General features: G+C 43.6%; 1 protein-coding gene across 4 annotated transcripts; it reads right to left on the bottom strand.

Moving 5' to 3' along the window:
• Positions 1–1,867: 1,867 nt before the first annotated feature.
• Positions 1,868–10,552, bottom strand: MUL1 (mitochondrial E3 ubiquitin protein ligase 1). Of its 4 annotated transcripts, none has more exons than XM_008167328.4 (5): positions 10,403–10,552; positions 9,468–9,602; positions 8,146–8,233; positions 7,088–7,208; positions 1,868–4,212 (listed from the first exon to the last, which is right to left on the bottom strand). In XM_008167328.4, exons 2-5 carry the CDS (start codon positions 9,588–9,590, stop codon positions 3,483–3,485), a joined length of 1,062 nt encoding a protein of 353 aa, XP_008165550.2. In that variant the 5' UTR covers positions 9,591–9,602; positions 10,403–10,552; the 3' UTR covers positions 1,868–3,482. The 4 variants fall into 4 exon arrangements, with proteins under 4 accessions (XP_008165550.2, XP_065430866.1, XP_042708887.2 ...); XM_065574794.1 differs by lacking the exon at positions 10,403–10,552 and adding an exon at positions 10,241–10,396 and having other exon boundaries at positions 9,468–9,603; XM_042852953.2 differs by lacking the exon at positions 10,403–10,552 and adding an exon at positions 10,269–10,385.
• Positions 10,553–14,588: the final 4,036 nt, after the last annotated feature.

Raw genomic sequence — 14,588 nt, 5'->3', positions numbered from 1 at the left:
CTCAGAGAGAGAGATGCTTGTTAACACAGGTAAGGGTCTGATGACAAATCTGAAGGCGTCACTGTGAGCTTTGTAACGAGGACATGGAGTGGCTCTGGGGTAGCTGCGGCATCTCACAGCATCTCTCTTTTTCTGTCATATGCTGGACTGGCTTAGGATACAAGAATATAAACAAACACACACCGATCTGTCAGAAGCCTTTTGCCCTGCCAGCGTCAAGAGCCACACAGATCCAAACTATATGCTGGATTTCAGTGACGAGGCCAGCTGCAAGAAGAGGTACCTAGTCTATGTGGACATGGGGTAACAGGTGGTTTCACTTATCAAAGCAACTCCTGCCTAGTCAGTCTGACGGAAGAGCCTCTACACAAGGCACGGGGTAACAAAACATCAGGAACTAGGATACGAGCATAAACTAAGAATACATCCGATAGTGTCCCCTTGCTCCTTTAGGGCATCCCCATTCTTCTATCACGGTTAGTTGGGAGAATGTGGCGACATGAAACCGGGCGAAATCATTAAAGGGAAGTTACAAACTGGCCTGCTGCTAAATCATATCAATGGTTTGGAGCGCTCCTGCTTTGGCTGATTCTCTAAGCAATGGTCGCTTGAGCTGGTTGTCCCATTCTCACCAGGGGTGAGCATCTATCATTTCTCCAGAGAAGGTGATGAGGAACAGGCCAGTGCAGGGGCAGAAGAGGGAAGAGAAGAAAGGATGACAACCCATTTTGAACATCTTGTGCCTAAAAAGCAAGGGCGTGGCAGACGTCTAGTGCCCAGTAGCGGCAGGATGGGAAATGCAAAGTGAATGAAGTACAAGACCAGCAGCCAAAAGCCCCCAGGCTTTGGGCAAGTTTCAACTCTCCAGGTCTTTATTATCCCATTTGTGAAATGCGGATATGTACCTCATGCAGTTGTTTGAGATTACACATTTGTAAAGATACAGACCCTCCCTCAGGCTCTGGTTCCAATACCGGAGCCCCAACTCCCAGCCAGATCCTTGATTACAGTATTGCTTATTTGGAACTGCAACACATTCAGCACTGCTCCACTCTGACAGAATACTGAGACTGATGGAGACTGTTTCCCCTCTCGTTACACTGACTAACAGGGCCAATGACTATGGAGCCTTATATGGTTTAACTGTCTTAGTACTATTGGGACTAAATGGAGACCTGACATCTTCCCTTAACTCCAATTTTCCAGTTGTGCCTACCAGGTTGTCTAGAACTATCAGAGCTACTAAAACACAAATGGTCAAAATATTAAAAAAAAAGACAGGCCTAAAAAGCCATCCAATCTCCAACACAATTCCACTTCATGCTAAATTACTTTTAACCCATCAACTTCCATTGGAATTGCCACCCTAATCCATCTCCTCCATCCTCTGGAATGTTTACTCCCGTATATATGAGAAAAATCCTAGTACCTAATTGCTAGAATCTGTCATTGATGAGCCAGCAACTTTCTATGTACCTCCTCAGAGGTATGTAGTAATGTTAACTAATCAGAACATGTTATATACATGAGTGCAACGTTATTGGCTGTGAGCTCCAAGACCGTAGTTTATTTTCCAGATATGTAGTGAAATCTCCTCTTTAGAATGATCGTTTCAAAGGAAATATGGTTACCCTTTTAAAATTCATGGCCATAACAATAGTAGAATATACTAGAAATATCTCAAAATATTTTGAATGTACAAAAACACGTCCACTGACTTGGTGTTTACTGAATATGAAGATTTGATGTCCTCCAACATAAATATTGACCTTGGTGTCACCCGAATCAGGAAGTCTTTATATTCCATTCAAGAACAGTTTCCATTTATTATTTAATAAGAAATTTGGGAAATTAAAGAGATTTGTGCTTTTTTTTTGCAGATAAATGTTTATTTGTAATATACATGGTATGAAATAAAGAGGAGTACAGGAGTATCAACAAAGCTTTGCTTTATGTTGTGGTCAATGCACAAATATGCAATACACCCCTTTGTTTCACAAATGTTGTGAAATAGTACTGAGGGTGACCAGCACTCTGTGGTTCACCACCACTCATGAAATCAGAATGTTAAATCAAAGAAAGAAAGAAGGCAGAACGGTGTATTGTAAAGTACATTAAAAAAAAAAAAAAAACTAATCCCACTCAAGATTTTACTTTATAACCATTGTAGAAGTAGAGTTTTCTCCAACACCATACACTGTCTATTGTCGTGACGCTGCTTGGCCAATTTGTGCGTGTGTCAGAACAAACAGAAAGCAAAAGAAATACATACAACATAACACAAGACTCCAGAGGAGTGCTGTTCTCTTATTGCTTACTGCTCTATTGCTAGGAAGTAGCAACACTTATTCTGAACTCATGGGCAGAGACAAACGTTTAGAGTCAGATTCCAACAGCCCAAATAACAATCCCATCTGTCATCTCCATCCCAGTTCCTAGCCTAACTGACATCACTACCAGTCTCACCTACTAAAATAAGGTACATTGTCAAAATAAAAGCTCATGAGAAAGGAAATTTCTTACCTGCTCTACCACCACCATTTTAAGATTTGTTTAGTTTTAATAATCTAAGTCAAATTTACTTTTCACCATCGATGCCCTTTCCTTTTTGCATCCAACTCAAGCTTGGACAATGAAGGTGAATTTCACTGTCTGGTTTTCGTGTGCTAGAATGACGCAGTTGTATATGGATTTCCAATGCTGCAAAGAAAGGTTTAAAAAACAACCCCATATGTTTTGTGGTGGTGGCAGGAGAACAAGGAGAGGGCAATATGAACATAACTGCTCACTCTAATTAAAGTCTTTCATGAAAATATTTCCATTCGTACGAGGCTTCGTAAAAGCCCTTAAAAAATCCCTAATGCTAAATTCAGGCCCTAGAACTACTTGACAGCATCACTTTAATCCTGCAGTCTACAGGCCATCTCACACACAAGCTTTTTCTAGCCCAGATATTTCAGACACTGAAATCAAGTGGGATCAAACCAAATCTACAGTGACTGTAGATCCAGTTACAATAAACCAGTAACACAAAGTACAAAAATCAAAAGATATGTAGATACTGACTGTAATTAACACAAGGGATTAGAAGTGCAGAAAGAGAAACATATTAACTCACCAGCCTAATAAAAACTTCATTTCTGGAGATTGCAAAAACCATCCTCACAGTCTACGGGGTGCAGTCTAAAGGAAACTCAATGCACTCGTTAGCTGGATTTGCTCCCTTTAGGACTAGTTCTTGATTAAGTTATAACCTTTACATCAGTTCTGCCTCTGCAGTAAAATTCTACTGTTGCGTTTTGGATCACAAGGCAGTCTCACCCGCTCACTCTTCTCCCAACAAATTTCAGCCCCCCACCCCACCCCCCCGCACCAGGAATAGCACCTGCCCAAGTTGTCAGACAGGCCAACCAGCTGGAGGACTTGAGAAAACCCCCTAAGAGGGGAAACATTTTTGCAAATTGCTCCAAAGCTATGACCGTTTAGCTGTTATATAAAGGAACCACCCTAGCAATTGCCTGTCTACAAATAGGGCATTTCTTTGGGTCTGGAAGTGCCTGGTAGCACTCGTCACATGAGCAGACGTGCCCACACTCCAGAAAGACACATGACTTAATGTTGCTCAGACAGACGACACAGGCATTTTTTACAGTCTCCCCACCCTCTGTGTTCATGTCATGCCTTAGCTGCCCCTGAGTCTGCCTGAATTCATCTTGCATTTGTTTCAGGCGCTGCCTTTCCCGAAACTGCCGGTACTGCTTCCGCAGAATGAAGAAGAGTGTGGCGCAGGTTGCAAAGCCGAAAATGACCGTCAGGATTTTCCAGAGTTTGACATTTGATTCTTGCTTCTTCAGCAAGGAGTCAAAATCCAGGCTGCTCAGATAATACTGCAACCCTTGCTTAGGGGGCTGCAGCTTGATAGTGTTGTTGTCTAGGACCAACTCTCCCACTCCTGTTAACGTTGCTCCGACCTTCAGCATCTCTTCAGTTTCTTGGATGCCTTTGGGACGTTCGCCGCTAATGTAGTGGCCAATCACATCCGTGAAGGACTGAATAGAGGGATGGAACTTTTCATACACCGTCTCCAAGCTGAGTTCTGCAGAATCCAGGGGCTTTACCACCCTTACTGCGACGTTGGCACCGTCCTCGTGAGGCACCAAGTCAAAGGGTGTTGCATTGGTTCTCTGGTGGATGATCTTTTCACAGTCATTCCTGGTGGAGGATAAGTGAGTGAGAAATACAGCAAATGCAGGCATAGCCATTTTCCCATCAGCTGGAACACGTGACAAGCAAAAACACAAGCCACTTTCCCCTAATTAAAGACTAGCCATGAAATAGGTGTTTAATCTGCTTTGTTGTACACACCATCTAAAAGCCCTCTACTCTTCTATAAGAGGAGGTTAAAAAGTCTTCAAAAGATACACTGAAAGTTGACTAATTTTATCCACAGCCAGGAAAAAAAAAATCTTTAGCACCACCTAACCCTACATAAGTTAAATCAAGAAAGTATCCTTCCTCTCACATACTTGACAGTAGCATACTACAGTGTTGTGAGGCTCAACCAATTAATGCTTGCAAAGTAGACAAAAAGCGCTAAAGAACAAAATATTACATTAATTCTCCTGGAACAAGTACCTTGACACTACTGGAGCCATTGAAACTTTCTGCAGCGTTTGATTCTCTTGAAAATTCCCTCCTTTACATGAGTGTGCCATAACTGGGCTTTTGGGCAAAGCACTGGTACTATTTGAATCCTATTTTTTTACATGTCCTACCAAAGTTTCTCTAGTTCCTACAAAATAACTGTAAAGCTGTTTCTTTCTGTAGCAGTGTCGCCCGGGGATCTGTATTAGGCCCCCCTTTTGTATTCTCACACTTCCACTGAGCTCCATTATAAGGAAGCAGATACTGCACTTCCCCTGGCAAGAAGACGACACTCAGACATATCTAATTCCATCTAATCTTCCAAATGGGTTTCCAACTTGGACAAATTGTTGTGTGGCAAGAAGCACTGCATGGCACATAAGCAATTTTAATAAGTGTAACCCGATTAACTGAGGCTTTGTTTAGGCTCAGAGCGGAGCAATGATCCGGTTTCAGCAGGTTCATTTGACAATGCGACTTCCGATTCCTTCTCCAGGTACTGAGTCAGGGATTCATGCTCTCACCAGATTTATCATTTGAATTATACTGTAGGTCTATTATTAAGAACTCATTTCAACATCTGGGGAATTTTGCCAGGTTGTGACCATTGTTCAATATGAACAATTTACAGCTGTTGACAAATGCTCTTAAACTAGCTATGTTGGATTAGTGTAATTCCCTATTTTCCAGTATTTTAACAGCTACATGAGGGTCACAACACATCCTGATCTTGAAATCTTTATGTAGGCTCCTCCATAAATTCTGCAGTGATTTTAGTTTATAAGGCTTTTGGGAGAACGCCTCCCACCCCAAATAACACTTCTGCTTCCTACACCCAATAGTTTCATGCATTCTCTGAGTAGGCTAGTTATGTAAAGTCGCCCAATCTTGAAACTTTGGGGTGGGGACCAAGGGCTTGTAATAACGACTCTCCTCACGCTTACAGAGTGAAATAACCTCCCGGATGTAAACAACTGCTGATGTGCAATAGAATTCTGAAGTAGGTTAAGGACGTGACTGTTTGCTGCAAACTTCAGTTCGCCATCACTGATTTTTTATGATTTTATTGAACAGCATTCAGACTTAGTGAGGAATGCTCTAGGAGGCTCAGATTGTTGTTGTTGCCACTGCTAATAATAATCCACGCTACTTTAAGGCTTTCCCATTCCCACCACTCGATTGCCAAGGAATTAAAAACAAATGCATCATGATGTTAAAAAAACCTCACAAAACAGTGTAAATTGCCCCTGCAGTAGCCATTAAAGGGAACTAATAAAGTTGGCAGGCCCAAAAATCTGACCTATTTACATTAATTTGTAAAGAAAGTGAGTGTTTACAGGTGTCTTCCTTCCCAATTACCACCATCAACACTCTCTACCCTGCTCACCTCAAGGGAAAAGAAAAAAAGAAATAGAAAATGGGTTTGAGAGAGAAAAATGTTCAGCTCCTAAAGAAAGATTTAATATAGGGAATGGGATGGAAGATACTAAAAAGTATCCATGACATGTACATGCGCCTTCAATATATACACACTTTAAGGGATTTACAAACTTTATACATAGGAATAACTTTACCCCACACTGAAACACATTAACCACTGAGTTCAATTGCAACAGCTGGTTAACACTGCACAGTAATATTACACACCAGTTTCACTTACCATCATACCCAATTTTCACAGCAGAAAGAATTTAAGGAGCCAAAATAAATGGAATTTGGCTAGGACACCAAAGTTAACAATATTACATCTCACAGCAAGTGTCATTTGACCGCCAGTAACCAAGTGGTTACGGTTCGATCCGAATGACAGCATTACCAGCAACAAAAAGTCTGACAATCCACCTATCTCAGAACTGGAAGGGAAAGATCATTGAGTCCAGTCCCCTGCCTTCACTAGCAGGGCCAAGTCAGTTTTTTTGCCCCAGATCCCTAAATGGCCCCCTCAAGGATTGAACTCACAACCCTGGGTTTAGCAGGCCAATGCTCAAACCACTGAGCTATCCCTCCCCCACACTGGAACCTTGGTTCAAAATTGATCAGTAACCCATCCAAATACTGACTAGACCATTTTAATAATTGAATAACTCTCATGTCCATTCAAATCCAACACAATATTTGTCTGGTTTTGAAACAGCATCCATAATTCATGGAAAACAAAATACCCAGCCAACTAGTTACTAAGTAACCTTAGTTTACCGGCTATTTTATACAGAAGGAATTGCCCTATAGTTGCCTCTCCCAACAAGTAAACTGAGCTACAAAATCTAGTTCACTGCCAAACTCCTGCATTATTCAGTAGACTTCATGACCAAATGAAATCACACCACTAAATTATCTCACCAAATTCAATACCCAATTACTTTCTTTGGCAGCTGTCTTCATCATAAAGCCAACAGGGGAAGCATATATGTCTGGATCTTTTCAAGAAGAGAAGTAGACATACCAGATATGGGTTGTTCGATTCCACACCATTTTATGCTCCTGTAGTGTCAGCCTCTGAACTACCCCCTTGCAATTGTCCACAAATTGGCTGTTGAGAGTTTCCTTAACAGACCGCACAACACCTGAAAGATACAGAACCATTTTACCAAGAGTTATAAAGGCTATATATTTGTTAACCATTATTTATTATACATATCATTTTTATTACATATAAAATTAATAATGCCAGAGTTAACCCTGTTATGCAACAAAGGAAGACTATGGTATAGACAGGCTAAAAGTATAAGAAGAGAATTAGTGCTTTGAATTGTCAGCAACTGTCCCAGATGAAGAACTAGAATAAGGTCTAGAGCAGTGGTTCTCAAACTAGGGCCGCCGCTTGTTCAGAGAAAGCCCCTGGCGGGCCGGGCCTGTTTACCTGGCGCGTCCGCAGGTTCGGCCGATCGCGGCTCCCACTGGCCGTGGTTTGCCGCTCCAGGCCAATGGGGGCTGCAGGAAGTGGCGCGGGCCGAGGGACATGCTGGCTGCCCTTCCTGCAGCCCCCATTGGCCTAGAGCGGCGAACCGCAGCCAGTGGGAGCCGCAATCGGCCAAACCTGCGGACCCGGCAGGTAAACAAACCGGCCCGGCCCGCCAGGGGCTTTCCCTGAACAAATGGCGGCCCTAGTTTGAGAACCACTGGTCTAGAGGGTCAGGAGGTGGATATAGGCGAGGCAAGGAAACAGACACACTATTCTAGGGAGACTGCCTGACTTTCTATTCTAATGGAGGTCATTTAATGTAAGGACTTGTTTGGGATTAGACAGAATCCACTGGAAACATTAGGAACTATTTTATACATGTATGTGCTAAGCCTACTGCTTGAAATGAAACTTCATTATCCTTGTGAGTTTTGTTGGCTGGTTCAATGTTTTCTTGACCAACCTCTGCTTTAGCTACCTGAACCAGTATCAGAGATGCTGGAGAAAAGTTATTTTCTTAGAAGAAGGGAAGGTGAAATGGAAAAGACTGAAAGCTATATTTATAACCCTTTAGTGACCCAGGCACTTCTGCACAATACCTTCAATAACTGCATATGGGACACATTTTCCGGGTGCTTCCATAAGAATGTTCTTCAAGTCTTGATCTAGATTCACTTGTTTTGCTCCCTACATAAAAAAGAGCCATATGTATCAGTAGTTATAGACTAAATGTGTGTTATGAAACAGATGTAAAAGAGACTTCTCATTTATGACTAATTTCTAAAGACTGTTGTGCAGATAAACTTGGGGGTGGGGAAAGGAGGGTTTTGAGGAACAGGGGGTCAGGTCAGTGCTAATTTACAATAAGCACTATATTTAGTCTTGGGAGGGTTAGGATTTTATTGGTAAATGTTGATTTCACCATACATACACAAATCAACAAAAAAAGAATATTTCCATCGATAATATCAAAATTTACAGATAAGCAAAGTAAGAAAAATGCTGCTTGAGAAATTATTAGAGTTTGAGTTAAGGATATTTACTTTGTATATTTTGGCATGTGATGTTGACAATATGTGTTTTAAGTTACAAAACTTGAACTTTTTGAATCTCAGTGTCTACTGTCATTAAATAATGATTGCCTGGCCCCTCCACAATTTCCCACAACTGTGAACATTTAAATTGATAAAAATTAAAAAAAAAAGTTTAAAAATAATCAATATTATCTGTCAAAATTGTCAAAATATAAAAAATAGAATTCTGCCAAGCCTAACTATATTAAGTCTTTTTCCTCCCTAGTTTTAATAGGACAACTTTACTTTTATCTACTGTTTTTCCTCATAGACTTCAAGGCACTTTACAAAGGATGTCCGTATCATTATCCCCATTTTACAGATGGAAAACTAAAGCACAGACTGGTGAACTGACTTGCCCAAGATCACCGAGCAGGTCAATAGCAGGATCAGGAACAGAACCCAGGTCACCTGAGTCCGAGTCTAGTGTTCTATCTTAAATCACCAGTGGGAATTACTTGCTATCATAAGTGTATCATGTTAATCTAATAAAACACCTCCAAACACGCTTATCATGCTAGTTAGTTTAAGCTATTACTGTGAAGCAATTCCTGAACCAGTTTTAAAATACTGAAAAAAACCAATATAAAAGGGGGAACACTCCTGGGAACAGGATAAATACTGCACCTTCAAACAAATGGAGCACTAATAACACACTCTACAGCCAAATAAAGACATGACATATTCAATTAAGAGAAAAACATCTCCAAATGAACCAAATATTTACTCATCAGAACACTTTATTCTTTTATATGGAGTTTCTAACCTATGATTGTGCTACAGTGTTACACAACAAACTGTAAAGTTAGTACTTTTCAATAATAAAATAAAAATATCACACAACTGACCTTGAGGCTGTGAGCAACTTTAGATTTCTGCCTGTAAATGGAGTATAGAATTGCTGTGACAGCCGAACTGGTGGCCAGCAGTATAAGTTGGCCAGTTGAAGGCCGCCCCCCACTTTCCATCATTGCAATTTAGATCTAGTTCAAACATATTAAAAAAAAGAAAAGAAAAGAAAAGGTTACAGTAATGATCAGGTTATTAAGAGACTCTCCTGTGGAAACTGCTTTCCTGTCATCATGCTTTTGAGAGGAACAGACTTCATGAATGAAAAGGATTTACAGTGGTCTCAATCTGAGCCAGAAGCACTGAGCCATGGGAGAGTGGAGCGGGGGAGCAGAGAGGTACCAGAAAGCGGTTCAGGAAGCAACAGGGATAATTTAGGGCAGAAGCTGATTGGTCCTGGCAACAAGGGAGAGTCAGCTGGTGTGCACTGTATAAGCACAAGCAAAAGCAGGGCTGCTGTCAGCTATTTATTTGATAGGGATGGTGGCAGGAGGGCGAGGTGAGGAGAGCAGTCAGTGTTGAGCACTAGCGTCTGGGAAATCCAAATGTGACCAATGGGCAGGCAGGTCCCCGCCCCATCCTACCTGTCCCACCCCCAAAAACTTCCCTCCTAGCCCCAAACACCCCCCTGATAGCGCTACTCTCCCCTACACCCCCAAGGTAGCCCTACACCCCCCAACACCCCCCCGATAGCGCTACTCTCCCCTACACCCCCCCAAACACCCCCTTCCTAGCCCCACCCCCCCTTACTTTCTCTTCCCCATCCCTCCCCCCGCCTCCAGCGTCCTCTCCTAATGCACCCAGCGCGTGTCCCCGCGCAGCCCGTGGGGGGAAGGGGGCGAACCCCTTTCAGGGCCTGCCCCCCGTATGACGCCCCCGGCCGCTGCCTCCTCCCGGGGCTCCCCCCCGCTCTGTGCCAGGGAAGGACACTCACCCCACCCCGCCCTGCCAAGCCTGTCCCTTTCCCTTCCGGCGCGGCCTGATGACGTAAACGCCTACACTCTATCCGCGCGCAGCATAGAGATGAAGCGGGGCCATAGAGAGCGGGGCTAGAGGAGACACGCGGGGTCCTCCACTCCCCCACCCCTCTCTGAGATAGAGTCCTCCCTGCTTTCCTCTAGGGCTGGAGAGACAGGCTGGAGCCCCCCCTTCTGCATGGCCCCAGCTTGCCCAGTGCCTCCCTCTGGGGATGGGAGCCAGGGTCAGGGCTTCTCTTCCCAGCTCTGCCCCTCACCTGGAGCCTCCATGATCCCTGCCTCTTAGCTAGGGCTTCCCACAGGTAGCTCTCACAGCACTTTACAAAGGAAGGCGCTGCCATCAGCCCCCTTTTACAGCGGGGGAAACTGAGGCATACAGGAGGGAAGCGATTTGCCTAAAGTCACCCAGCAGGCCGGTGGCAGAGCTGGGAAGAGAACCCAGGTCTCTTCAGCCCAGGGCTCTGTCTGCTAGGCCACACTGCTTTATACATTTACATAGCACCTCTAATCCCAAAGTTTTGCGAACAGGAATCATTTCACCGAGAGCCAGTACTAGCCCAGTGGGGGCCTGAAGCAGGAATATCCTGAGCCCCGCTTACCCCTCAGCCACTCCCCTAAATATACAAATTGTATTATTTCCACAAACCAAAAAACATACCAACACAACACATACAAATATACTTGTTAAAAAGTCCATGTTAAATAAGATGAATGGTATTTTGGGGGGTCATACTAAACTGGGGGGCCCTTGAGCTGCTTGGAACCTTAAACAATTGCTTATTCTACTTATGCCTAGCACAGTCTTCACCCACTGTTGAAGAGCAGAGGCCTTTGGGGGTGGAATTCAGCACAGCACTGCACAATTGGCTGGGGCCAAATGTTCAGATGTGGTTGGAGTAACAGCTAGGCACCTAAGTAATCCATATTTAAGCACTTAAATCATAGAATCATAGAATATCAGGGTTGGAAGGGACCTCAGAAGGTCATCTAGTCCAACCCCCTGCTTAAAGCAGAACCAATCCCCAACTAAATCATCCCAGCCAGGGTCTTTGTCAAGCCGGGCCTTAAAAACCTTTAAGGAAGGAGATTCCACCACTTCCCTAGGTAACCCATTCCAGTGCTTCACCAATGTGTGGCTTAATTTTCTGAAGCACCATGTACAGCTCCTGTGGAAGGAGTCTGAAGTCAATAGGAGTTGTGGGTGCTCAGCAACTTTGAAAATCAAGCCACTTAGGTGTCCATATGTGGATTTAGGCACACAAGTTTGAAATGCGTGGCCTGAATGCATTATTGGGGAGGAGATCACCCTCACTTAAGACAGAAAGATTTCACTTTGGAGATCTGTTTATCTATAACTATATATGTAATTATACTTGAAGAAGAGTTCTGTGTAAGCTTGAGAGCTTGTCTCTTTCACTGAGAGAAGTTGGTCCAATAAAAGATATAACCTCACCTACCTTGTCTATATAATTACACCATATTCATCACACCGGCATCTCTTCTTTGTTCCCATCAGTGCTGTATGTGTGGTTGATAGGAGAAGTTTCAGGGGCTCATCAAGAAGAAAATTTGTCCCATAAAATGTAATATTTCCAAGGCTGATTAAGTTCTTTTCTGTGTTGCTTTCTTTCTGTCCACTAGATGGTGAGGCACTCACATTGATAGCGAAAGCAGAGTCTGGCTTTAACTTTGAAAGAGCTAGTGGTGGAAAGGATGGGATGTGTTTTCTAAGATGGGTTATTTCAGTATTTAATGTTTAGGGGAATGGCCAATCCAAGGAAGGAAGTGTGGGAGGTCGGGGGTACTTCCAAAAGGCTAATGGTCATTGCTTTCCACTAGAAGGAACTTGCACCAATCACTATTATATCAAAATGGACCAGGCCAGGGGTGTTGTTTCCAGTTTTTCTTCAGATGATTTTACAAAACAAATTAATTAAAAAATAGAAACCCATTCTGAACATTTCTTTTGCTGAGCACCAGCAGAGAATGATCGTGCTAATTAATCTTTTATTCAGTGCTCTGAAGCTAAAAAGTACGGTACCGGAGCAAAAACTATGTTTACGCTACAATGCCTATGCCAGCATAGCCCCCTAGTGTAGACACAGCATATGCCAACAGAAGGAGTTTTTCTGCTAGTGTAGGAATACCATCTTCCTGAACCACGTTAGCTATGCCAATAAAAGCCCTCTTCTGTTGGCACAGCTGCATCCACACCAGCTGTTTTGTTGGCATAGTCAGGAGTGAGGCTTTTTCACACTCCTGATGGCCATAGCTATACCAGTATAAGTTTTAAGTGTAGATCACGTCTAAGTAATGTTAGAAGCAATGAACCTAGCCAGTTTCTCTAATTCCTTCAAATAGGAAATGAGGCCCGGGACAAATTCCTTGGGATATGCATATCGATAATATTCAGTTCTATGCTAATGAGCTTCTTATAGTACAGCCATCATCCTAGTATCTGAGCTACTGAGATACTCCTAGGATGAATATAATCGGCTATGGTACCGCAGAGCTGCTTGGATCTCCATAGGGAATATACATGTAATGTAACTGGCCGCTAGATGTCATCAAGCACTTCACTTGCATTCTCAGAGAGAGCGAGTCCCAGTGCAAAGGTTCCTGTTGGCTCAGCCTGTCACTGTAGGAGGACTGCCCCGTGATGTTTCCACTGCTGATAATACAAGCGGCCGATGGAGCACTTTTTATGAGTCGATCTCAAAGGAGGGAAAGCCACAGTTAACCCTTTTAATTAAGAGAGGGGAAATGAGGTATCGAGAGACTAAGGGCCAGATTTTTAAAGGTATTTAGGCACCTAAAGATGCAGATAGATCCCTAGTTAATTTTCAAAAGCCTCTTAAGCAGGTTGGGTGCATAAATCTCATAGGCACCTATCTGTACCTTTACATGCCTAAACACCTTTACAAATCTGGCCCTCGGTGACTTATCCAGGGTCTCATAGCAAGTGAGTCACAAAGGTGGCCCAAAATCCTAAGTTCCCTTCCCATGCCCTGTCCACTACCACGCACCAATTCGTATGCAATACCGACCCCCCACCCTTCATTCTTCTCTCTCATCATCTTCAACAGGGCAGTTTGGATTGAAGGTTGCAACTGGGTTTGAGACGTTTCTCCCAGAATTACACACCCCATGTCCAACTCCCAGACAAGATATGAAACACAGACGAAAGTGACCTAAATGAAGTGGAAAGAGGGCACACAGGTTTAACAGTGAGGGTCATTAACCATTGGAATAATTGAACAAGAGCTTTTACGTCACTTTAAATCCAGAGTGGACGTCCTTTAAAAGAGAGATGCTCTAGTTCAACCACAAGTTACCAGGCTCGGTGCAGTTGAATTGCTAGCTGGAAACTACAGCCTGTGTTACGCAGGAGGTCCGACTAGATGACCATAATGGTCCCTTCTGGCCTTACACTCTATCCATCCAGATGCGTTTGTCAGTGCTCAGCCTGTTTCCAGGTGAATAGATGTCCACACAACAACACCCAAAACAAACAGCACTAACTCACTGGAGGAGTCAAGAACTGAATGGGTCTTAGACACTTAGGCCTGATCTGAGGTTGACACAGCTATGGCACTCCGGGATTTGAAAAATGTATCCCCCAGAGCACCGTAGTTAAGCTGACCTCGCCCCCAGTGTAGAAGAGGCTAGGTATGTGGAAGAATCAATGCTTTTGTCGACCTACCTGCCACCGCTCGGCGAGATGGATTACCAACGTCCATGGAAAAACCCCTTCCATCGCTGTAGAAGGCATTTACACTCTGGCAGTACAGCTGCATAGCGGTGTGCCACTGTAGCGCCCGTAATGTAGGCTTGGGCTGAGCTACCTTTCGACCCTAGCGGTCGTCATCCCTCCAGATCAGGACTGTAGCAGCGTCGGAAACCGTGCAGTGCCACTCACCAGGCTCCGATCTGATTTGTGGGGGTACTGCCACCAATGCAACATCTGTTCGCCACCTCACCCTGTTTAGACCGGTTTCAGAGTAGCAGCCGTGTTAGTCTGTATCCGCAAAAAGAAGAACAGGAGTACTTGTGGCACCTTAGAGACTAACAAATTTATTAGAGCATAAGCTTTCGTGGGCTACAGCCCACTTCTTCTATGCATCCGAAGAAGTGGGCTGTAGT

Source organism: Chrysemys picta, chromosome 21, assembly GCF_011386835.1.
Source record: "Chrysemys picta bellii isolate R12L10 chromosome 21, ASM1138683v2, whole genome shotgun sequence".
Lineage (NCBI taxonomy): Eukaryota > Metazoa > Chordata > Testudines > Emydidae > Chrysemys > Chrysemys picta.
The sequence above is the reverse complement of the archived record's forward strand: the minus strand, read 5'-3'. Positions and strand labels throughout refer to the sequence as shown.

What these genes read in the sequence shown, in the direction of transcription:
- MUL1 (XM_008167328.4), bottom strand. Translation starts at nt 9,590, where the DNA reads ATGATGGAAAGTGGGGGGCGGCCTTCAACTGGCCAACTTATACTGCTG. An exon ending in CCCATATGCAGTTATTGAAG is followed by an intron (nt 7,209 to 8,145) that starts GTATTGTGCAGA and finishes TGTATCTTTCAG; the next exon opens with GTGTTGTGCGGTCTGTTAAG. An exon ending in AATCGAACAACCCATATCTG is followed by an intron (nt 4,213 to 7,087) that starts GTATGTCTACTT and finishes ATCCTCCACCAG; the next exon opens with GAATGACTGTGAAAAGATCA.